Below are 25,772 nucleotides of genomic sequence, written 5' to 3' on the forward strand. Positions count from 1 at the left end.
CATATTATCATTACTGTAAGGCAATAAAAATGAACAATCTAGATGGTAACAGCTGCAAAAATTTTAATTGTATTCCACCAAGTTCTGAATGCAATCAATATCTGAAGTAACCACACTTGATAGATATGTCACTAAAAGTAACATTGAAGACAACTAACTTGGGGAATCATCCAAGTAATTGCAGACACTAACAGATCTTAAACTTCAGAGATTACTGAAGCAAGGGAAACCAAGAACCACAAGCATTAAAATTGACTGGAATTGTGTGATTTACAAGTGGATTCCAACACTAAAGGAGTCCTTATTTTACATGCATCAAAGAGATAAAGGCCATTTTAACAATTAGTAATTGAGCTTGCAATAAGCTTGTCATGGAATACAATACAAATCGCTATCCCATGTTCACATTTACTATATTCCATTCAGAATTTGAGGGTAGTTTGTAATATCTTAAATGATAAATGCATCACATAAGATGCCTCTCGTGACTGAACATTTGTAACAAGATGAACATCGTGGCTGTATTTTGGGTATTACAAATGGCATGAAATATTTGATCCAGTGAGGGCATTAATAATTTGCTTTGACCAGCTTTGTTTGGTTCCCCAAGAGGAAGCTCCATGCCACTTTTTGGGGCAAAGTAAACAATTCCTCAAGGCATTTCCAAGCTGGAAAGAATCAGAAAACTAAACTCTACATGAAGCTATGTTTTTCATATCATTCTAGCAAAGATCTTTCCATCATTCAATAAATTCTTCCATCGAGCCCTGAGGTTCATATGAATTACAATGTAGTTAATAATATTGTGTATTCAGTAATCTACGATAAGAATGAAATACATTGGGTTGTATTAGAAGTTTGAATCAACCAATAAAGTCACAGTGGATAATTTCCAAACATAAATGCAATCAGTTACCTGTGAAACAAAGGCCTCTGCTTCAGTCCGCTTCATCAAATGCACTGAATTACGTACAAGTGATGTTGACTGGTCATCAAGCAAAACTTCACCGATATCATCAACAACCCGAACTCGGATATAAGGATCTTTTGGGGGGATCATATCCTGCCATGGTGTTTGAATTTATTATGAAATAGAGGGGGCAATGTCTCTTACATGAAGAGCAAGAAACATAGCTAGCTAAATGGATCCCCAATTATGATAAAATTTTAGAATTGAAGCATATGCCATTTGTTATTTCTTTGTTTAAAATAAAGATGAAATCCTGAAGAAGAGCTAGCACATATGTATACATTCAATAATCTACAGATCCTTCATCCCATCATGCTAGTCCAGGTGCTTTGTAAACATTCTAGAGATACAAAACTAGAACAGCATCTTAAATATGACCTACCACAGTAAGGTCAAGGTCCAAATCTGACATATGTGATCCCAATATTTCTGAGTAATTTTTAAAATATTCCTTCTCAGAATAGCTGAGTTTCTCCTGAATTTCCTGTGGAACTACAGCTCCGAGCTTCCATCTTAAGCTTTGAATTATTTGTGCCCGGTTGTACCTAAGATACCAGTCAAACATAATTGCATTAATTATGGATATATCCAACTTCTGAAATCTTTGATAAATAAATGAAAATTTCAAGTTAAACAAATTTCAAGAAGGGCTCACAAATGAAAGCATCGATGAGATTAACATAGTTTTTGTAAGTTATTCCTGGATAACCTGCATTGGCGACATCCAGAAATAACCAACAAAATGAAATCCCACAGAAAACTGTAATCTAGTTTTATTAACAACTACTTAATGTCCAAAAACTCCAATACAGTTCATTCAGAAACAACTTACAGAATGAACCCCTCCAGAAACCTCTATTCTAGTTTATTTAGAACCATAAAATGAGTCAGATCCATTGATAGGTTATTTAAGACATATGAACCCAGTTTGTTATGAAAGAAAGATGACTCCCTGAATTGAAGACCCAATTCTGTCACAATAAATCAAAAACACTGAAAAAACTTGATTCCAACAGTATCATGTTTGGGCAAGGGCTTATATACATGTAAGACATAAGACAACGCTTGTTCCGAATCAAAGCAAGGTGATGAATAACAGCACCAAAATGATCTTCATTTCGAGTTGTTTCCACATCTAGACCTTCCTCTTGAATTTTCCTGTCACAAAACGATATAATGAAATAAACTTCTAAAACTCAAAAACTAACGTTGAATGAACTTCTTAGCAATATGATGGAGACAAATAACAAAAAAAGGTAATGACTTAAGGCATAACAAAGTCACAACAAAAACAACGAAGCACAAAATTAGGTTCCAAATTGAGAACATTGGAAGCAATTCTTCAAATTAAAATAACATCTAAGAATTAATGTGATTTAATAGATTTATTTAAAAGTCAAGTGACCATGTTTCAAAAAGTAAAATTAAAATATAGCACTCATATAATCTAAGTCTAATATACTCCATTAGGTACTGTTTGAATATTTTCAACCTATATTTAAGGCCTTGGTTGAGCTTTGAGCATCTCCTTGATCTTTTAAGCTTTCAAACCATTTAGACCATTGTCTGTATATATCAGAACATACAGGCCCTTCTTGGGTCCCTTCAACCTTGTCGGCACTAAACAAAAATGATAAACAATAAAGGATCAAACTCCCCGTGAATCTCTGTTCAATCTCACCAAGTGAACTTACAAATAGCAATACAGGACTCTCTCTCCCTTGATGAAGGCAGAATATTGTAAAACTTGTTGCTTGTGAGACTCGTATATTTTTAATGGTAAATCATCTATCCATTTGATTTGACCATGCAAAGCAATTATGCCCTTAATTATTCAGAAAATACATAGAGATTTCAATTTAGCCACTTGTAACTGAAAAAAATGGCAGCATTACAATTATTTGAATAACAATGTTGCATGTTTTCTCACCAGTTGGCAATTTAAGAGTGGTCATGTAAAGGGCAGAAAAAGTATCAGTACTAATGTGAATCTCTAGAATGATTCAACAAAAACCCATCATGCAGGAGCTAAATCACAAAAGACATGAAAGTTCATAGCATATGGGATACTGACTTCAACAAAAAAATTTCTAGTGTGAATTATGCAGTGTTCCACAGGCGTTGGGGACGGGGGGATGGGGGGACGGGGGGGACGCGTTTCCAAGACGGGGGGACCAAGGGCCTAAATTTGGGGACGGCGGGGGGACGGCGGTGGGACGGCGGCGGGGGGGTGGCGGGGTGGTGGTGCTCATATACTTATACATTACATATAGTACTTGAAAAACTAGTTTTGAAAAGATGTATGATAGTATTACAGTGTAAGAATTACATTTCAAATGAGACTATAGGAAATTTGAAATACTAAATCTAAATACCAAGATTTCTAAGTTGTGTTGTTATATGGAGCCTAATCAAACTCGGAGGTTAGATTTTCCCTACTTCTATCGGCGCGGTTTCCCCCTATATTTTTCAACGGGGGTTTGGGGGCAGCGCCCCCAAGTTGGGGTCAAGGGGCATCGCCCCTTGTGGGGTCAAGGGGCAGCACCAATTAGAGTTACCCCTTAACCCTCAAAAAACTTAAAAACTCACTTTTTTTTTTAAATTTTAATTTTATACATTGCATATAAGTGGGGGCGACAGGGGACGTCTGGGCGTCTCCCCGTCCTTGGAGAGACGTCTGCACGTTTGTTGAAGGACGGGGAGACGCCCAAACGTCTCCCAAGGAGACGTGGAGGCGTCTCCATGTCTCTCTGGGAGACGCCCAGACATCTCCCAAGGAGACGTCTCCACGTCTCCCTGGGAGACGCGGGGACGTGGGGACGTCTCCGCGTCTCAGGGGCGCTTGGGTGGCGGTGGTGGGACGGCGGGGGACGTCACGTCCCCGTCCCCCTGTCCCCAAGACGTTTATGACGGGGGGACGTGCCCAAAAAGGGGGGGGACGCATCCCCGTGGAACACTGGAATTATGTGTGTGGAGAACAAAGTACATGAGGTTGTATCTCAGCAATATTGATTTCAAAAACAACCAGCAAAAGAAAGAAAACTCTATTTGAGTCAATAACACTTGCATATCTCATCATACAAATTATAAAGAATCCTAAACAACTTTATTGATTTATCCAAGGTTGATAAAATGCACCTCCGTTTCAATTGAATTGTTAGAATTATAATTATAATTGAACCTCCTGCGCGGAACAGTAACGATTAGCTTCTTGTATGTAACATTTTTCCTCCAATCTAAATTTGGAATAGCTTCTCATCATACCTGAGTTCCATCTTAATCAAGTTCAACTCGAACGAAAGTAATTGCTTTCAAAAAGTTAAATTTCAATTTTGAGGACCACAAAATGGGTAAGCAGATTCTGCTCTATCCATTCCCAATCTTTTGGCTAAGCTAGGGTACAAACCACTAGGGGTTGCATAGAGTATTGCATGCTCTTACCTCCTTTGGAAGCTCTGCCGGTTAGATGTTCCCTGAGTAAATCTAGGATTAAGAACATTCCACAATAGTTACTAGCATTATCCCTACCTGTGTCAAATAAGAGCTTTGAACTACATATGCTAGAGCTAGTCACTCTATATATGTGAGGGTATGTTGGAGCTAGTCATTCTGTATATGTGATATGTATGTATGAGATAGTCATCTTGTGTATATGTGATGCGCACTCGAGTCACTTGAGGGATTATGAAAAAATATGACCCCTATATAATTGTGTATGTTTTTACACTACCTGATGAAAATGATATATTTTTATTGTAATAGGACTAATTTAAAAGATTCATTTAATTAATAGTTAGGGGTTAAAGAGAAATTAGAGATCTCATACAAGAGGAGAGAATGAACACCCTATGGGCGAACTATGAAGCCTTTGTTTTCCCACAAGGGGATACTTAAGCAAGGTCATTAGGAATGAACCCTAAAGGAATAGGTCTAGGTCTAGGAGGTGGACCCTAATATCAAGAGCTCAATACCTTTGAGTGTAAGCGTTAGTGGTGGCATAGAGTTGTAGCCACCATAGTGATTGAAGAAATTGTGAGTTCAACACTTCCAAGCTAGAATAGAGATGCTTGGTCAGCTAAGTTGGTCCTTGTGGTGAATTATTAAAAAAAAAATTAGTAGCAATTGAGGGGTGGTTGTTACAATGAGCCACAAATGAACACAACAATAGACACCTCTTTGGGGCTCTAAATTATAGGTCCACTATTATACTTGAAGGCCACCTCACAATCACAACTTTGTGCGAGAAATTCATCCCTTCTAATTTGGAGTATTTGGATGTTTTATTGACATGAACATGAAGACAATTGTTCTTTACAGGTTAGATATTTTAGCCCCATATCTCTATTACAAACATGTACACTTATTTAGAATTCATCACAACACATGCAATTTTTTTTCTTTGCTATTTGAGCCATCTTCAACCAATTATTACCACAAGCAAAAAGTCCACATAATTTGTATAACAACCTTAAGGTACTTCAAATAGGAAATTGCCCATATTTTCAAGAGATGTACCTAAGAGAAATATGGAGGCGTGACACATTTTCCAAACTAAAGGCAAATACCAAGGACCAAACTACAAATTTCTAAGTTAAATATCAAGAAGCAATTATTTTCAGCCATCAAGCTTATGAAGGACTCTATAGGCCAACCAAATGGAGAGCTCAAGTTGTCGTTAGCTTTAGTTGTCACCAAAGTCACAAGGTTCAAATTCAAATTCAAGTTCGGCAGCAATAAAATTCGAATGAAGTTTGTTAAGGTAAAAAATTCAAAAAAAAATTGACATTAAATTTGCCTTTATTATATTTTTTCAAATATCAGCAATAATTGAAAAAAATAAAACAATATTATGTAAAATTATAATATGTTAAAATATATTTAAAAATCTTGTAATTTAAATATGTTTAAAATCTTAACTTAAATATTTTTTTTTTTTTAAGTTAAATAACAGCTATTATGGGGCTGCACCCTGATATTAATCAAAAACCAGTTTTACATTATGTTACAGAGGTCTCAACTTAATAAGCCAATAAAGCCCATTAATACGCCCAACATAGAAATAGATGACCAAACTAAAATAATACCACCCCCTGACACAAAGCCTCAAACCCATAAACACAGCAAAAAAGGACCCCACCCATTAACAAGTGATGGTAGCAAAACAAAAGGTCATCCAATCCAAACTAGAGATAAAGTGGAGATAGGCCCACTACAGATTTAGGAGATTGCTCCATTTTTAGAGTGGGAGCAAAGCTGCATGTTAAACTTAATCTCGTGTTTCTTCCTTTTTCTTTGAGCCACTGTCCATTCTTTTGTTTGAACCAAAACATTAAGGCACTCCTCGGGTAGGATCCAGCTGCCATCCCTGGAGATTCAACCCTCTCAACCAGAGACACCATTACCGAGCTCTCATTTTGCTCTATTAATATCTTGTTTGAATCCCCAATGAACTTGCCACTATCACATCCCATCCCAGAGTAAACTACCTTCCCGATATTGAATAATGCATTACTGGGATCTAACAAGGCACCAACGTCACAATTGGATATTTTGGGATCCACCTCAATGGTCTCTTCTTCCATAGTCGACTTTTCCTTTTCCACATAGTAATAATATGGGGAGTTATGTTACCCCAAGTTTTTGGGACGGGGACAGCAAGTGACGAGGGCACACGTTTCCGAGACGACGATGTCTTTTGTCAATTTTGGGGACGGCTAGGGGGCAGCAAAGGGAATGGCTATATAAAAATAGGGAAAACCAAAATATACAAGGAAATTTAAAATATTTATATGAAAACATGGATAAAGCATGCACATATACATTATAGAACCCTAACATATAAGAACTAGCAAAATTCTTATCCCAAATTTGTGTTAAATTGAGAGTCAAAGTCAAATTGCTTATATAATTCATTAGAAAAATTCACTGTCAATATGCAGAATTTATAGGGGACGTCCCCTAGAAGTCCCCTGTCCTCGAGACAAGGATGCCTGAAAAAAAAATGGAGGACGCGTCCCCGGGTAACATAGGTGGGTAGGCAAACTTTCACCATCTAGCCTAATTGATTTTTCTTTGTTTAGAACAATGGGCAGCAACATGCCCAATATTGAAGCATTTGCGGCATCAAACCAGGATACCTTCATAGTCAACAGCTTGAGTCCAAAATCTATTTTTTGTTTTGAGTGATATCTCAACAAAAAGATCTTTAGAGATGTCAATATCCACGAAAAAGTGAGCATAGTCGTGTGAGAAAATTTTGTGGATCCCTCATCAACCCATAGAAACTTTCCCAGTGAATTGCCAATTGCTTCAAAGTAGCATTCAAACCAAAATTGAAGAGGAAGGTTTGGAAGCCTTAACCAAGTCGGAACTGTAGAGAAAGATTTTGAAACCAGATCAAAAGCAAGGTGCCAAGGTTTCAACATTAACAAATGTTCCTCACAATCCCATTGGTAATTAAAGATGGAGCGATGATCCTCTATGTTGTCAAAAGCCACAATGAAGAACCCCCATGCACAAGGGTAGTCTTGACGTGCGTTTTGTGACCACGCACAACACAAAATAAAGTTTTCCAACAGTCACTTTACTCTCTCTTGATCAAAATTCAATTATATGCGATAAATTCAAACAATTGACTCCAAGGTTTTGATTATGCAATGGACGTGACTCAATTGGTTGATGTAATATGTCGGTAATCCAAGGGGACTAGCACACAATTAAAAAAGATTTTGCAATTTTGAATTTTCAAAGATATTTTCAAATGATTTGGCTATGAAAGGCTCTTTTTTAGGACTTCTCAATTTGAAGATGCTGAAAGTAAAATGAGAAAGGGTTTTAGGAAAGCTAATCTAAAATCTAAGAACAAAGGAGACAATGATTGTTGAAATGAAATCAACCACAATTTGCTTCGCCGACTTCGTACAACTACACAAAGGCAATGCAATCTTCAAAGGTTGTGCGAGAGATTTTCATAACACCAATGAACACCATCAAAGAACAATGTTCATCTGATGATCGATTAACTTTCACATAAAATGGCTCAAACTAACCTTACAATGTGTTAGCAACAACAATGCAAGAAAACTGAGAAGGGGGGGTGAATCAGTTTTCACCAAACTTAACCAAATTAACCACAACTTAAGATTTGATCAAGAACAGCAATAACAAGGATAAACATCACATCAACAACACTCATAACACATAGATTTTTGACGTGGAAAACCCGGTTAAGGGAAAAACCACGATGGGAACCTACCCAAAATATGATGATACTCTATAGTAGTATGTGTAAATGTTACAATGGGGAATGCACATGCATTCAAGGCCCAGGCACACTGCCTAGAGCTCACTGCTCAAAAACAACAAAGGGCTACAACCCTGGGAAGGCTCACTGCCTTTCAAAGATCAGACACCAATCCGGATTACATGAACTGAAAGAATAGCATCTCCAAATGCATGATCATAGTTTCAGTTAAGCACAATGTCTGCTCTGCAACACTCCTATGCTCTTCAATACTCTTCTGAAAGATCGATTCGCTTGTTCGCACATACAACACTCTCAAATAATGCAAACACAACGCAAACACACAACTTACATGATTACAACACCTATTTATACAAATCATCAACCTTAATCTCAAGGTCGGCTCAACTCATAAGACCTAATTACAAAATTACATCACACGATACATAAATCCATATGCAGACCAATACAATGTCGACAAAGACATAGCATGGACCCAAATCAAAACCTCGAACACACAACACCACCAAATATCTCGCCAAGATCATCCGCAACATGCAAGAACCATCGGGTCGATCAAAAAGTCCTATAACATGAAGAATACCACCGGACTAATAAAATCTTCAATAACGTGCACAACGATCAATGCGAACCAACAATATGCATAGCACGCGATCTAGAAACACCAATAAGCAATGTGAATTCCTCCGCAATAACATGGATTACAAGAATCATCATCTCCCTTTCAGAGCTCAAGAACACCAACATAACTTATTGACGATCTGAAAGATACGCTTGTGAAGCTTCAAACCATGAACCACTCGAACTGACGACACACATGAACGTCCCGAACACTCCAAAATCCGCACAACATAATGAATCAATTCCGGAGCAATACAAACCAAAAATCACAACTCTATAATACATAATTAACAGAAAAAACAATCACCACACCAGATCACACAACTTGATCAAATCATCTTCAGAACACCGAAACTCATGCTGAATCAATTGAAGATACCAATCTCTGAATCATTAAATCCGCATCAACATATCTGCAATAAATTAACCAAACCAACTCTCTACAATACAAAAGCACAAGAACACAGGAATATGTTGACATCAATGACAACAACACATTCCAACAACTCTAATATCCAACACCCTATTGATAACAATCAGCTAGCAACAAAAGGTATGAGCAAAAGATTTCACTCTAAACAATATCATCAATCCCGTTCATCTAAATGCTTGAAATAAATCTACTCTAAGTGAGGAAAGAAAGACCATGCAAGCTATGAAATAGGACAAGTAATACAGTTTACTACTCCAATAACTTATCGCAACAATCTCAAAACAATCTCCCCTCGATCAATCTTTTGGCAAATAATATTTCAATAGCCTTAGAACTTCTCCTTGTACTTTCCTAATTGAGTCCTTCAAAGAAACAAACTCATTGTTGAATCTCTCAAAAGATTCCTTTCTAGTGCAAACGGTATAAAACCATCGCGGGAAGTCATAAACGTCATTCTCTTGGACAACTTTCCTGTCAATCAATGTCTAGCTGAGAATTTTCATTAATGCTCTAAGTCACAGAATAGTTAAGTCCTAGTAAATGTGCACATCGTCCCATGAACTATCTGCAACCTGCAACCTGTTCAAGATCGAAAGGATTCTAGAATGAGAACGAGCCAAGTCATCAACAAACTTTCCAACTGAAGCGAAAACATCTTTTACCCACTCCTTAGAGCATTGAGCTCTTTTCCTAACTTCTTCAACGCCATCAATAGATTCCTTAGGAAGAGAGGAGGGCAGTACAAAGAATGGATCTTCTTCTCGGAGTGGGTGCCTAAAACCCCGCACATATTCACATAAGACCTCATTTTTGCTCTTCAACTTCTTAATCTTTTCTTTCATCTTCTTAATTTTCTCCTTCATGGCCAAGGAAGATTCTTCAAAATCTTCCACCACCTGTGTCATGGATGCACGCCCTAAATTGACTTCCCTAATCACATATTCATCAAGCGTGATCTCATTTATGTCTTTGTCTACTATAGGCTCGACCAAGTGTAGCATCTTGGATCTGGATTCATCGTGTGTGATCTTAGAAAATTTCCGATCTGCCTTCTTTTCAACTGGTTTATCCATCCTACTCAAAAGTCTTTCCAATTCCTGTGTAGGATCCATTTCCTCTTCTGGCTCTCTTGTCATTCTTTCTCTGAGCCAATCAAGAGCAATCGTTGGCTGATCCTGAACTTCCATGTGTACTTGCTCCTGTGAAACTTCCTCCATGTCTTCGAGAATGGTTTTGATGAAACTATCCTGGTCTTGCTCTTCTAAATGTGGAGGAACTTCCTGCCTTCTAGCTACCAACGAAACTTGTCTGTGAGAAGCATTGGTGTTGAGAATATCTTGTGTTGGTGCCCTGTCAAAAATATTATCCTGAGGGTGACTTCTTGGAGCTTCCTATTCAAACATCTCAACTTCATGTACACTGGAGGAACTGGCTAGCGACTGCGCTTCTTCCACTCTTGGCCTTTTCTGTTGAGCCTCCTTTGGCTGGACTTCTAGTTGAACTTCCTTCATCTTCTTTGTTCTTGATTTCTTGAGAACGTTTTTTCCTTTACTATGCTCGGCCAATTCCTACTAGATTTCTCCTTCAGCATGGGCTTGCAATGATCCCTCTATGGCCTCACTATGGGAATCCATATTTCCCATCATTTGGTAGCTCAAGCGAACATTTGCTTCCTTCAACGTTCTGATGTGTCGAACAATCCAATGCCTTGTGAATTTCAAAACTGGCCTAACCAATACATCCAGATCATCAATTTTTGGTTCTGACCAATCCGAGACCTGAATAAGCTTCTTTTCAAATTTTGGTTGAACCACATTCGGATCTTCCTTCACCTGATCTGGCACTTGAATAATTTCACCAATTCTAATCATGTAATGTCAAGGGGCAATCTGGAAAACATTCTTTTCCTGATCTCAAGATCATCCCTAAAATTAGCCCAAAAGTCCTCCAAGTGAAATTTGTGCCTGAACTTCATTTTAGCGACCATCCTGATTTTATCATATGGATCAAAGTATGATCTGGTCGTATCGAATGTCAAGTGATAAAATGCCAACTCTTCAAAGGACTCTTTACTCGCTGCCAATGTCGGACACATTTCCACATAGTCACCTAGGACAATAGGGAATTCAATGGATAGCTACCCTTTCCTCTTCTGAATCTTGTCGTAAGTGGTCAACTGCTTGGTGAGCTCCAACAATATCTGTCGGATACCTTGGTAGTTTATACGGCTGGAAGGAAAATTCCTAGATCCAAATGTAAGTAAACTTTGGAAACTAGATGTACCAGGCTCCAAATTTATGTATCAACGCTCTAGCTTCTGGTGACAATCTCGTGTAGTCTGGTTAAGTACATCATGAAAGTATCATTCACCAACTTGAAAGAATCAGTGTTGTACAGGTGCAACTGGGGATAGCATCTGTGGGCCTTAAACTGTCTCGGCCCACATCCCATGGGCCCCTTTCCTGGCAAGTCGTCGAAGTTATTCTTCCTTGCCAGTGAATAAATCAAATACGAGCTCATGTAAAAGGATATGCTGAAATTCCAAACGTTAATCCAATTGCCTCCACAGTCAGGTTGGCTAGAAGCTTGTTATCTGATGTTATAATTGCTCTTCTTTTTGGATTATAATGCTTCGCACATTCTAAGACCAACTCTGGGCATTGGACAGTTGGAGGGAAACCAAAGGCTGAAAAGATACCGGTCTTAAAAAAATTGACAGCAATGGATGATGGAGCACGTCCAACTATTCCAAAAATCCTGTTCCTGGAAGCTCCCAGTTGGAAAGTCCCCAAATTAGTATCGCTGATTTCCTTCCACTTAGAAATAATCTTGGATTCTAGAAGGAATCCTTTCATCTCGTTCTTAATCTATGCCTGTCGAAAAGTAGCCACAGTCTTGCTAGATTTCGCCATTCCTACAAAACAAAATAAATTAACATTAAAATCTTTATAAGGAATTTAAATAAAATAATGGAGAAGAAATTTTCAGCATGCAAATTCCCAATGTGGAATAAAATAGAACCTCCGCGAACAAGAACTTCTAGAAAATAAATAAATTCTTCAAATCTGATTTTTCTCCACCTCTCACTGACTTCAAATTCCTCCAAAACCTGCATGAGAAATGAATTGTGATTCATCATTTAAATAGAATTCCTCCTCACCAAGTTGCTAAGTTGGCGAGTGATTAAACTTGACAATTGCATTTAAAAATGCATCATACTTTCCTTGACAACTCGCCATGCAAACTGGTCATGCCATTATCGTTGAGTTCAAAAATGGAAATTTCCATAAATCCTCAAGTCATGCATCATAAATTCAGAATATTCCCTTTCACATGTTGCCAACTCGTTAATTTTGAAAATCTTTGCATTTCGAATTTTAGAAGGATATTTTGAAAGATTTTTCTTCCCACTTAGAATTTTTTGACAAATTTATCCCCTTGGAAAGAAATCCCATTCATCCAAATTTTTGGAGAGAAAATTTTATCCGAGAAGAATTTTTTGTGCTTTTTGAATTCATCATGTCCTGAGGGAGTTTTTTGATCAATTTTTCACTTTTCCTATTTTTGAGGAATTTTTCCATTTTTAATTCCGGAATTCAAGAGAGAAAATTCTCTCTTGGCTAATTTTACCTTGATCTTGAAATTTCTTCATCCTAGGTGAAATTTTCATCCTTGAGAGAGGAATTATTGTTTTCTTCCTTGACTGGGATTTCCATGCCCCTCTTCCACTGCCAATTTCATCATGTGGAGGAATTTCACCTTGGAAGGAAAATTCCTTCCTCACCTTGCTTTGGTGCTCTTCATTCACACTTGGGCGCTAAAATCACATTGAGGAGGATTTTGATCTTTTCATGAATTCCTCCATCACCCTCATTCAGTGCCATGCATCCATACCTAGGCGCAAAATTCATAGTGTGCAAGATTTTGGTCAAGGAAAAAATCCTCCAAACCCTCAATTTGGCACCCTACCCCTAACCTTGGGCGTGGACTCCATGTTGAGCAAGAATTTCAACTAAGGAGGAAAATTCCTCCACATCCGCAATCTAGCACTCACCTACATGCTTGGGCATTGTTTTGATATGGTGAAGGAATTTTGGGTTGGGAGGAAAATTACTCCACAACCCCAATCTAGCGCTCTACCCCTTGACATGAGCACCGTTTAGACCATGTGGAGGATTTTGGTCTTGGAAGGAAAAATCCTCCAAGACCCCATTTTGGCGCCCATCCTGATTTGGTGTACATTTTTGCCAATGCAAGGATTTTTCATGATTCTTCGCCAGACTTAACCAATTTTTCCTCTTTTCCGAATTTAGATGCCAATTCAAGATTGAAGTGATTTTCTCTGCCTTAGAAGATTTTTCAAGCTTTTACACTTTAGGAAAGAATCCAAACTTAGCCATTTTTTAATCTACTGCCTGCTTTTTCAACTTTTGGATTTAGACAAATATTCTCAAGAATGTTCTGCCTTCAATGTCGAGACCCCTGCCTGTGAAGAACCTACCAAAAATAATCTTACTAAAAATAGTAACTCAAAATATCAAAATTAGGGCAAACTGGGGCAAGATGACACTTACAAAAAAATAATTTTTGTCTAAATAAAGACAATCTGGGAGGCAATGTAATTCCCTGAAAAATAGGAACTTTCTAAAAGTTGCTCAAAATTCGCTCAAATTTCACTAGTAGCTTCCTTGAAGGGTCCTAATTTCATTGCAATGATCAATTTTTCCAAAACCCTAAGGAAAAGACCCCAAATCCAAGTTTGAAAGGCAAACCCTAAAATTGACCAAACTAGTTCCAAACTTGGCCAAATTTACTCAAACGACTTGCAAACTTGATCAAATTCACCCAAAACACTTGCAAACCGAGGAGACCAAAGAGACTATTGCAAAATGACCCAAAGAACGAAAACCAAAAGACCAAGAGAACCTAAAAAGTAGGGGGTCCCCATTTGGAATGGGGTGATGTGTGATTAGGTCACAACATGTAGATCTACAAATCACCTTCCATAACAGGCCTCCAAGTATCAAAAATCCACTTATATAGCTCTGCAAGACTCAACCACAACCCACACAATCTCCCAATCAAACCGTGCTTTGTGAGAAAATCAACATTCTCATCGACATCATGTAAAATATCCTTCCCAAAGTCAATTTGGAGAGGGGTTTTAGCTGGCTGGAGAAGCTGAGACGTTGTATTGGGTACCCGGTCCAACATAGGGGGATTGCCATTCCCCATCCGGCGAACCTTTGGATCTAACCTATTCAGCCCATGTTGGGGCCTAATGCGATCTGGATTAGTCACAAAAGAATATGAAGGTGTTTGCACGCCTTTGAGTCCTAATGTTTGGAGCCCAAAATGAGCCAACCCTAGCAACAGTATCCATATGAGAGAGCTCAAAAGGATTCCAAAAGCAATGAGGAGGAGGCAAATAACCAAGGGTGAGAAGCCATAAATCAATGTGATGTCCTCAAATATTAGGATGCTCCGAAGGTTTGCAAGAAGCCCTAGCTTTTGGAGGCCACAGAAGTGACATCAGAAGCTCGATCAAAAAAAAATTACTTAGGTCCCTTATTGCTTTATTGGATAAACATATTTAGATCAATTTTAGATCAATTTTAACTTAAATATTATTATTTAATAATAAATTTATTATAATTTAAAAACTGATTTTAATATTTTATTTGAAGTTAAATATCATTAATATCAAGAAAATAATAATAAAATATATAAATTAAATGATAAGTGTATTTATTAGCCTATTTTACGTCTTTTGGTCAAATTAGCCTTCATGGATTGCTTATGCCTTTTTAGAGAGCTTTAGTATAGTCCAAGGACTTATTTTTTGAGAAGGTTTTCCAAAGTTAAGTCATTATAAGTGCCTTATGTCCATATATTGAGCTTATAGGTTATGTTTTTAACCTTGGATAAATGTTTTAGCTGTTATTGCGGTTTCAAGAACCTTAACTTTGTCAAAAAAGTGCCCAAAACCATGTGCATGAGCCTTTAGAGGGAAGTTTATTGATAAGAAGTTTGAATTTCAAAAGGAATAAGTCAACTCCTTCTAGGTTTTCCAGCACTTTAGAGCTTTCTTCAAAGTTTTTCAGACTTACCATGGCAGCTAGGGCTGATGGACAGTCAATGGATGTTTGTCTTTCTTGAATACCCAAAAACCTCAGTTCCATAGCTGAAGGAAGATGCATGTAACATGGATTTTCCTTGTTTCATTTCCAATGCCTCAAAAGGTTTTGTTTCAGGCGCATTTGAACATTGAAATGCTTTCCTATTGTAAAGGATGAAGTTTAAAAATTGTTCCATGACTTTTAGAGGTTATCATACTCTAAGCATGCAAGACCAAGCACAGATAGGTATGTGGGGGTTTGTTATTTGTCATATAAACCCTGCTCAAGGTCTGTTGTAATGAACATTGTGTGCATTGCCCTTTGTTAGGTTTCCATGTTGTCTCTTTTGTTATGTTCTATGTCTTGTGTTTACTGCCAAGCTTGAAGGGAGAGGGATATGGCTCCATAGAATCTCAAAAAGTCCTTAAATATTTACATGCATGGCCCTTGACCTGTCCCTCATTGAATCTTGCACTTAAAAAGTGTCAATAACCCTGTTTACTGTTAAGACCTTGATTATAGCCTTAACCCTCATATTGAAATTGTCAAACCTTGTAACTCATCAAAACCCTTGTGCTATCAACCTGAGAACCATCGATCTTTGAGACCCTACAAGTATTTCATGGACATGTTAAAGGTGTAGGGGTACATGCAAGGGGGACAGCACTGTCAAGCAATGAAGGTCCATGATAAATCCTTCAAGAGTCATGATTGTCATACCATAGTCATAAAAGCCATTGTAAATAATCAGACCTTAAAGCAAGGTACATATCAAATGGCACAGAAAATACAGCTTTGAGATGAACAAAAGGTGAAAAGACCTCAAGAGGATGAGAGTGGTGAATGACAATAGTATCTCAGACAAGGAAAGAGAACAGTAAAGAAAAAGCAACAATGGGTGGTGTTGATGTGTTTTTATGACTACGTCGAACACATAATAAAGTTGCCTAACGGTCACTTCACTCTCTCTTGATCAAAGTGCGATTGCATGCTAAGATTGCAAGAAGTTCAAACAATCGACTCCAAGGTTCTTTTATGCTACGAGCGTGACTCAATTGGCTGATGTGATTGTTGGTAATCCAAGGGGCCTTACGTTTGCATCATTCTTTCACTTCTTTGTTGTGGCTGGAACTCCATCATCAAATATGGCAATTTTGCGATGTTGTTGCTTCGAACGGACTAAAATGAACTGAAAATAAAGGGGAAAAGGGTTTACAAGGATCTAAATCTACTCCTAAGGGCAATGATATTAACAACTAATGCTTTGGTGGACAAATTCCAAATGAACCAAGCTCTGCTTCGCCAAGTTTAACTACAACTCCACAAGAACCAGTGCAATCTTTTGAGGATGATGAAGGATTTTCATATTGAGAAGGTGCATTTGAATACTCAACATTGCACAATCAAACGACTATTTACAATCGAACTTACCACAAATTTGGTGGCTCAGGCTAGCTTTATGCTGCAACTTACAATCAGCAAGATGCAAAAAGTATGAACCATGGAAATTCATCAAACACCATTACATTCTCCATTGAAATCAAAGCACTTTATCTAACAACTGAGAAAATAAAATTCTACTCTAAGAGAGGAAGGTGAAACCATGCAAGTTTTGAAAAAACAACTTAAGTGGACACCATCAGAGAACAATGTTTCACTGTTATTTTCTCAAAAACTTATTGCAGCAATTTCATACAAAGTCTCCATCCTGTTACAAATGAAGGGGGTCACCCCTTTATATAGGCCTCAAGCTATGATAACACGCAAACCCTAATTAGGGTTTGCCCAAAAGATTCTCCACTCAAGATGCAACAAGGTGGGACTCGGCAATAAATACCCCATAAAGCCCATATACAATTAATTACAATCCTGCCAAAAATGGCACCCATAAAGCATTAATTAACCATTACATTCAAAAAGTGCCCACTATGCAATGAATGTACCCTCATGCAAAAATTGCCCATGATGCCATAAATGTGACAGCTGCATGCAAAGAGATGCTTCATTAATTCGGCGTGCATTGACTCGGTTGCCACTTGGCAAGAAAACCTTGGAGAGAGAAAACTTCAGGAGAGAAGAATTTGATCCATGATGAATTTTCTTGAGCTTTCTTGAACTTTCTTGAACTTTCCTTGCTCTGGAGGAGATTTTTAACGATTTTCCACCATCTCCTATTTTTTAGGAACTTTCCAAAAATAGAGTTCTAGGTTCTAGGAGAGAGAAAATTCTCCCACGAATCCATCCTTGATTTCTTCCTTGCCTTGGAAATTGTTTTTTACCTTCAATTCATCCTGGCGTGGAATTCATGTTGTGAAAGAATTCTCCTTTGGAAAGAAATTTGTTCCTTACCCCCGAGGAAGGAAATTCTTCATGCCTTAAGCCAATTTTCATGATTTCCAAGAACTATGTCTTCAGGAAGGAATTTCCAATACTTGTCAATTTTTAGCTTTCCTAGAATTTTGTGATGAAGGAAAAAATTTCCATCGCTTAGCCAAATTCTCACCTTTTCCAAGCATTCTATCGTGAAGGAACAAATTTCCATCACTTAGTCAATTTTTTTCACTTCCTTGGAATTTCTTCTTCTTGGGCACAATTCTTTCTCGAGGAAGGAATTTTTTTGTGCTCTTTGAATTCATCACATCCGCAGGGAGCTTTTCGACCAATTCGCCATATTTCCTATTTTTTTAGGAATTATCCTAAAATTTAGGCCTTGGGTCCAAGAGAGAGAATTCTCTCGCAATTCGAAATCTGCAAAAAAATTGAAATTCGAACAAGATTTGGTGTCTAAAAATGGATTTTTGTAAAAATTTCCCGAGGGGATTTCCTACTTCTTCATTCCATTCCTTGATCCTTGGATTTTCATCATTCTTTGACTTGAATGTGGAATCTAGCTTGGTGGAGTTTCATTATTTCCATGCCTCAGAAAATTTCTCTTCAACTTCTTGACTGGGCATGGAATTTTGACTTTGATGGAGGAAATTTCATCTTGAAGCATTCATCCTTGATCCCTGGATTTTCGCATGCCTCAGACAAATTTTCAGTTTTCCAACTTAGGCGTGGAATTCACTCTTCATGGTGGAATTCATCATTTCATCCTTGATTTTTTTTTGACTTAGCCATTTCAACATCCTTTCCTTGGTCAGGGCACAATTCTTCACTTGTGAAGGAATTTTGAGTCTTTCAACCTTTTCCATGGATATCTCTTTTTGGCGCCCTTCCAAGGAAGGAGGAATTCTGATGTTTTTTTTGTGAATTCCATGGTAGCTTAATTTTAGCGCCCTCCTTTGGCCTAGGGCAAAATTCTCACTTGTTCAAGGAGGAATAAATTTTTAGTGAAGGATTCATGCACTTCTTCATCTCTCCATGCATACCTCATTATAGCACCCTTCATTGTCTTAGGGCGGAAATTCTTCATGGAGGAATTCATGATTTTGTCTATCCTTCTTTGACCCTTCCAATTTGGTGCCTTCCTAGGGAGTAGGGCGGATTTTTACTATGGCCAAGGAATTTTGACTATGAAAATCCAAGGATCAAGGAATCCAGCTTGGTGGAGTTTCATTATTTCCATGCCTCAGGAAACGTCTTGGAATCGGAAGCGGCTTGGAATCAATGGAAAAACGGCCAAGATTCATTCACTCTGTTTTGCCCACTTCCCGACCTCTGAAAACCCTAAACAAAAAGAAAATTACTACCAAAAATAATAAACACGGATTCCAAACTCGACTTTGAGGGCATTACGGCGACGATTTCCATATGCTGGCTCCAGCTCAACGCCCGCAAATAGCTGCGTCCAAACTATTTACTCTGCCTGAACAAAAATATTTTAGACGAATATAGTTTGTCCGAATGGTAATAACCATGACGGAATCCATGGATGCATATTAATTAATATATAGGCCCGTAAACTGTATATTAAGATAATGTTTTTGAAAATATATGTTGTCGTAAACCTTCATCGTTATACATTATCATAATATATTGTCCCGTAAACTATATATTAGTACTTATATAATTAGATTACAAATTTAAAATAATATAAATTTTATAAGATATATTTAATATTAATTTATAATTAATATATCTAATTTTTAATAATGAAATATAAAATGGTTTATTTTAAAATTATTATACATTATATTAGTATATTGTTCGTAAAAACTATATCTTAATAGTTATATAATAAAATTATAAGTTTAATATAATATTAAATTTATAAAGTATATATTTAATATTAATATATAATTAATATATGTAGTTTTTAATATATATAAATATTTTTTTAATTTATAATTAATATATTTAAATTTTAATATACATATTTATGATATTTATATGTTTTTTATACTAACGTACCCAGCTCCCTCAAAAAAAATTTGTTGTACCTGTGTACTATACCCACGTACCCTATTCCGATTTCGATTCCAATTCAATAACTTAGCTTTAAGTTATATTTCATATATATTGGCAGGATGTTTGAGAGTGGTTTCAGGTCCCTAGGAATCATAATGCAAATTCTAGATTTTGGAAGATCTTTCAAATTTTCAGACTTAGTCAAATTTCAGGCCATTTTCGGATCAGGATGACATTGGTGGATTGATGTGAATTTCTAGACTTGTATGATTTTACATGCTTTCCTCTTCTGGAATAGGAGTTCCATACTTTAACCATTTTTTGATCCAACTTGTCTGCCTTCTAACTCTTTCAGATTTAGAAATGATCTTCAAGAACGATCAATCTTCAACGTCTTCAAAGATGAACCTGCCAAAATAGATTTTCCCAAATGGTAAGTGTTTCAAAATGTTAGGGTTTGGACAAAATAGGTCAAGAAAGCACTTACTAAAAATAGTAAGTTTGATTTTTGGCAATATTAGACCAATCTAGGAGGCAGTGAAACTTACTAAAAATAGTAAGTGCTCAGAATTAGATTAAATTTTACTAGGAGGTTCCTTGAAGGGTCCCGATTCCAATTCTAAGTTCAGTTTTTCCAAAACCCTAAAAGAAACCCCTAAAATCTAGGACTGAAGGCAGAAACCCTAAAATTAACAAAACGAGTCCTAGACTTAACCAAATTTGCTCAAACGAAAAGCAAACTTAATCAATATGACCTCCAAACACTTTCAAAGCAGAGAGACTGACGAGACTGCTGCAAAAAGACCCAAAAAACAAAGCCAAAAGACTAGGAGGGCCTAAAAAGTAGGGGGTTCCCATTTGCAATGGGGCGATGTGTGAAAACGTCACAACAGGTGGTTCATGAAGTTACCAAAATGTGCAGTTCATGCACTGAGAAATGAAGAGAAAGTAAAGATGTGTGTTCAATATCTAGGGTCATCTGAAAGGCTAAGCTACCATGAAATGACAGCTCACAGTGGACAGTGAGCAGACCGTAAGAGCAAGAAATCGCTAGCAATCTATAGCCCTTTCCACAAAGGGCAGATCTAAGATAATAGGGAAATAAAGTGTCTATGACAGTGATGAAAGGTCAAAGGCAAAAGGTCCCCTGGAGAATCAGTCTCTCAAAAGCATATAGGAGTGTTGGTACTCAGTTGAAAGTATCTTAGAATTTTACAAATGCAATATATGTTGTTGTTTCAGTGTCTCATTGTGGGATCTCCTTTTTCTACATATAAGGAAAGTTGATGCATTTTGAGGTTTGTTGAGGATGGTATGTAGCAGGATTTTTGAGAAAGAAATATCAATGGAACTCAGTAACAGTCACCATGGGGTCTTCAAGACTAAAGACATGCAAGACAACCAGCATAACGATGCCATGTTGCCAGAAGACAAGCACTATGACAAGAGACTGAAGATATTAAAAGACAACATAACAGAAGTCTGCTGGAATTTTGAAGAGGTTAATCATTGTCTTGAAAGGCAACTGTAAGAGCAGATAAAAGAAAGCAAGTCCTTGTTAAACTTCAGTGACAGGGGTATCATGCCATGACAGCATGCGGTCATGTTATAACATGAAAGTATAAAGTTTTTATAAGCCAAGTGACAAGTGGGGGTTAATCATAAAGGAAATGAAAGTACAAGGAGATATCGCAATCATTTTGTGACAGCAAATGAAGACAAGCATTTGAGTGCCAACTGCCAAGAGACAGTGCCATGGGACACATTGCACAGTGAGAGAGGACCATATTTAGGAGCACAGCTGTGATGGAATACATAAAGAATGACAAAATGGGGAAGAATGCAATAAGGATTGAAATGATGTGAAATGTCTATGACGGTAATTTAAAAGCCTTACAGGATAGTCATCTCACATGAAGAATAGGAGTAAGGAAGATGCACGTATGACAGTAATAGGAATCATAAAGTTCATACACTATAAGGATGTCACAAAGAAACAGTCAAATTCACTGTTATTCTGTGCTATCCATAGGTGTGACAGGTCCAACATGGCATAAGAATGCAAGCAACACTGTGATAGTTCTGTGCATAGAAAGGTGATCTGTGGTAGGGAAGGTAGAGCTTGGTACCAGAGGGGACAAGTGAAGATAGTCCAAAGATTATGACAGGTGTGATGACTGGATTGAGGACAGTCATCCATGGGTGAGACAGCCAACGAGAACCACAGGGTTTTGGAAGACTAGATAATGCAGAGATAAAAGGTTGCAGATCATGAGTTTTCAAACATGAGCAGCTATGGTGAAAATAGACAGACCTGGTAATAGCCCTCTTGGTCATAAGAAGATAGTCCTTACAGAACACATCAGAATTTCTACAGTGTTGGTAGTATTTTAGACTTTCGTGTCCATTTTGACAAATTTTTAAAAGGAATAGCCATGTGACAGGCCTTAAGATATGACAGAGTAAACAAGAGCCTCATGCACAGAGGAATGATGAAGATGGAGCTAAGACCACCCAACAAAAATATGTAAGGGACTGTCAGTACCTTCAATGACGGTCATTCATGACATTTTAAGATGAACAATGCCAGATACCACATGACATGAGGATCATGGATTTGAGCAAGGTCAAAGTTCAAAGGCAAGAACATTCCCATGTGATTTTTAGTATGACAGTGGACAGCAATGAAGAGTTTACAAAGGCAAAAGTGACAGTCCTGAGTGGGAAACAATTCATGAAGCAGGGAAAGACAATCATGAGCATTGACAGGTAAAGTCTTAACATAGAGGTCTCCAAGTAATAGTGCATTGCTCTAATTTTCCATACAAGGTATTGCTACAGACAAGGGTTATTCTCAAACAGATAGCAGTCATTCAAGGCATCAAAACTGTCAAGAAAACAGAGATATTGAGTGAGAAAAAAGACAGAGTTATCACAAAAGGACAGGGGAAATGATGCATAATAAAACATGAATAGAGGAAGATAGCAATGTCAGTGATCTGTTAAAAAGGGTAGAATACAGTGGTAACAAAATGGGTAATACCAAGTCAATCAAGCAAAATGAAATCATTCATATGACATGACAACGCACAAGCTTAAAGCACAAAGAATAACAATGGACGGTGGCAGTCTTTGTGAAAAGGATGACAGACCTTATGATGGAAGAAATATTGTCAAGACAACAAAGGAATACAGTCAAAGAGGCAAAGGACAGTAAAGAAGCCTTTTGGATGAGTGAAAGATCATAAGATGAACTCCCTTGTGACAGCATACATTGGCAGGTGAATTGCAAAGTTTTAGACTAGGCCAAGCGTACAAGCATGATGCACGGTGAGCTTCTAGCGGATCTAGACCTGTTTTGGCAAACACCATGAACTGTGGTGTGAAGGAATTTCTGTAATGTCCCCTTTTAGAGATGTACCTGATTTTTGCCCAAAACAACAATTCCAGCAATACGCTTTATTTAAAAGTAGTATTCTATAAATAATATACACAATTGCAGTTAAACTTAGAGAGAATTGTAATTAATTAACACCGAGCATTATTATTATAAATAATCCCTATTGAAAACGAAGTATCCTAAATTCATATGGATCAATTTCTTAGCTTATTTCCATCAGCCAACCATATTAGGAATGCAATGGGAAAGCATGATGTCCTCCTCAACCAAGCCCAAGGGCACAGAATGAGCCTTTGAGTCATTTGATCCATTGGCCCACAAGCAAACCAATTTGGGGTGGCGTACTTGATGAGAGAATTTTTACTGCTGCATCTCTCTTTCAAACTTTTCACATTCATTCCAGATATAATTGCTTTATGGAAATCAGAAAAATAATTACTAATCTTAAAATTCTAGATGGATTGGCAAGCTGATTAAAGAAATATATTATAGCTTCCCTTTATATTACAGATTGATGTTATTTTATTTCTGAATTTTTTTCTATTTGATTTCCTTTTATTGATATTTATTCTTATGTCTGCTCTACTCATTTCTTTGATGTTCGGATTTCTTATTCTGTATTTCCACCTGATCATTCAATGCATCCACCAAATGAGAGGATCTTCCTTTTATATCCTCCTCTTGAGGGAGACACACCCTTTCAACATAACTGTCTTTTGCAAGGGTTAGACCTCTTTCTAACTAAGTGCTGCCTTTTTTATTAATTGCATTTATGCCTTTTGGGAATCACTACCAACATTTATTCGTTTATTGTTTACATTCCCTTTGTCTTGGTCAGCCCCTTCTCGCCACTAATATTAACTGTCTTAGACCTTGGTCAGCCCTTAATATGAGTTTAAACTGGGCCGGCGGTCTTCAGAGAAATTCTATTATTTTTTCCTTTTAATTTGGACACATGAGTTTATTTATATAAGGTGGGGACGTGGCATTGCTTCCTTCGCTGGGAGTAAAAGTTTATAATGCTGCGATCTGAGCCTGTGGCGGGGGCATGACAATTTCCTGTAGCAGAAGGATAGGATGGAGGAGCCATAGATGGATGATACATGGCAAAACCTGTCCTAGAACTTTTCCCATGCCTGGGAGGGCTTTCAATCATTTTAAACTTGTTCTCTCACATGTCCTAAAAGTATGGGAAAGGAGTTGACAGCTATTTGAAGAAGTAGAAATCAGTTATGCAACATGCAGAGAGCATCTAGGAGGAAGTTGGTGACTTGTCCAACAAATTGAGATTTAGGAGACAGTTTTGACCCAGTCTGAAGCAACTGAGAACATCTAGGAGTCTTCTAAGGCACATCATCAATGAAGGGGGCAAAGCAAGTGAGTTTTCTTCATGGAACCACCATTATAGCGCACTTATGGTGCTAAAAACCAGGGACAACTCAGCTGGACGCCCAAGGAGTTTTGACTTGTCAACAAGGCAATACACTTGCCATTTTCCCTCAAACACATGTTCCTAATGTTTAGCAAGCTGTTGAACAGCATATTAGGAGGCCTAAGGTCCATTTTTCAATTAGTTCTAACTTCTTGCTCTTCTAGATTAGTATTGTAATCTGAAAGCCAATTCTTTTTGGTCTTGTATAGCAGTGTAACTAAAGGAAACTCAATTCTCAGGCATGTCTTGCAGTTTGTAACACCTTTTGATCAATAAAGATAAACATTTAACTTCTTAGAGCTGTTTTATTGTGCAAATTTATTCAAGATGGTTGATGTAACCTTGTGGTGATGTCTTTTCTCCTTGATTTCTGTCCTATGACCTATCTTCATTGCCTTTGTGCAAAAAGATATGTATTTTGCAGGTCATGACCTGTGTTTAACCAGCTAAGGATAGAATTTAAGTCCTAATAACTTTTCAGCTCCTTCTAAACACTGTCCTTGACATATTGAACCTAGTTATGGAATACTTTTGCAAAGACATAAAATTCTGAGTTGTGTATGTTGTAGTTTAAGCTGTTGATCATTTTGTGTGTCCAAAACAATAATATAGGTTTGAAATTAATCTGGTACATCACCCCATTAGAAAGTAGTTTCAGTTCAGTTATCTTTCTACCTCTTTCACTCAGCAGTATCAGTATTTTAGTAGTAGTATAGGTGAAGCTCCAAGGGAACCAACCCTCTTTGTATGCTGCTCTCAACTATCAGAGCCCACACTTTGTGAGACCATCACATGTTTCACGAAGTTGCTGAGTCGATTACTCAACAAGAGTGCAAACTTCTCCAACAATAGTAGTTCTCACTTGGATTTTTCACCAGTTATATTTTCATGGGTGACCATTTTTCACAAATTTTCTTGTATGACATGGCTTTGTAAATTGTAATTTGTCTAGAGTTTACTTGTTTATGTTAAACCACTCTTCCAGGGCTCTTCTCCTTGTAGACATAATTCTAGTTTTAGTTTAAATATTCTAACTTAATTATCAAAGTACCTTTATCACTCATGTTTGCTATATGTCTTGCTATTCATGTTATTAAATTAACTATATGCACCTTAAACAGAAATACCAAGTATTTAAATCAATTATACATGTAAGTGTACATGCTAAGCAACAATAAAAGCA

General features: G+C 37.3%; 1 protein-coding gene across 2 annotated transcripts in view; it reads right to left on the bottom strand.

Moving 5' to 3' along the window:
* Positions 1–211: 211 nt before the first annotated feature.
* Positions 212–25,772, bottom strand: part of LOC131076606 (uncharacterized) — a 34,326-nt gene continuing 8,765 nt past the window's right edge. Inside the window, exons 4-7 of one of the 2 annotated variants that reach the window (XM_058013875.2) lie at positions 2,015–2,128; positions 1,353–1,515; positions 917–1,063; positions 212–767 (exon numbers count right to left, since the gene is read on the bottom strand). In XM_058013875.2, coding sequence (XP_057869858.2) covers positions 741–767; positions 917–1,063; positions 1,353–1,515; positions 2,015–2,128 — 451 coding nt within the window. In that variant the 3' untranslated portion in view covers positions 212–740. The remainder of the gene's footprint in view (positions 768–916; positions 1,064–1,352; positions 1,516–2,014; positions 2,129–25,772) is intronic. The other variant, XM_058013876.2, reaches the window with a different exon arrangement.

This window comes from Cryptomeria japonica, chromosome 5 (genome assembly GCF_030272615.1).
Source record: "Cryptomeria japonica chromosome 5, Sugi_1.0, whole genome shotgun sequence".
NCBI lineage: Eukaryota > Viridiplantae > Streptophyta > Pinopsida > Cupressales > Cupressaceae > Cryptomeria > Cryptomeria japonica.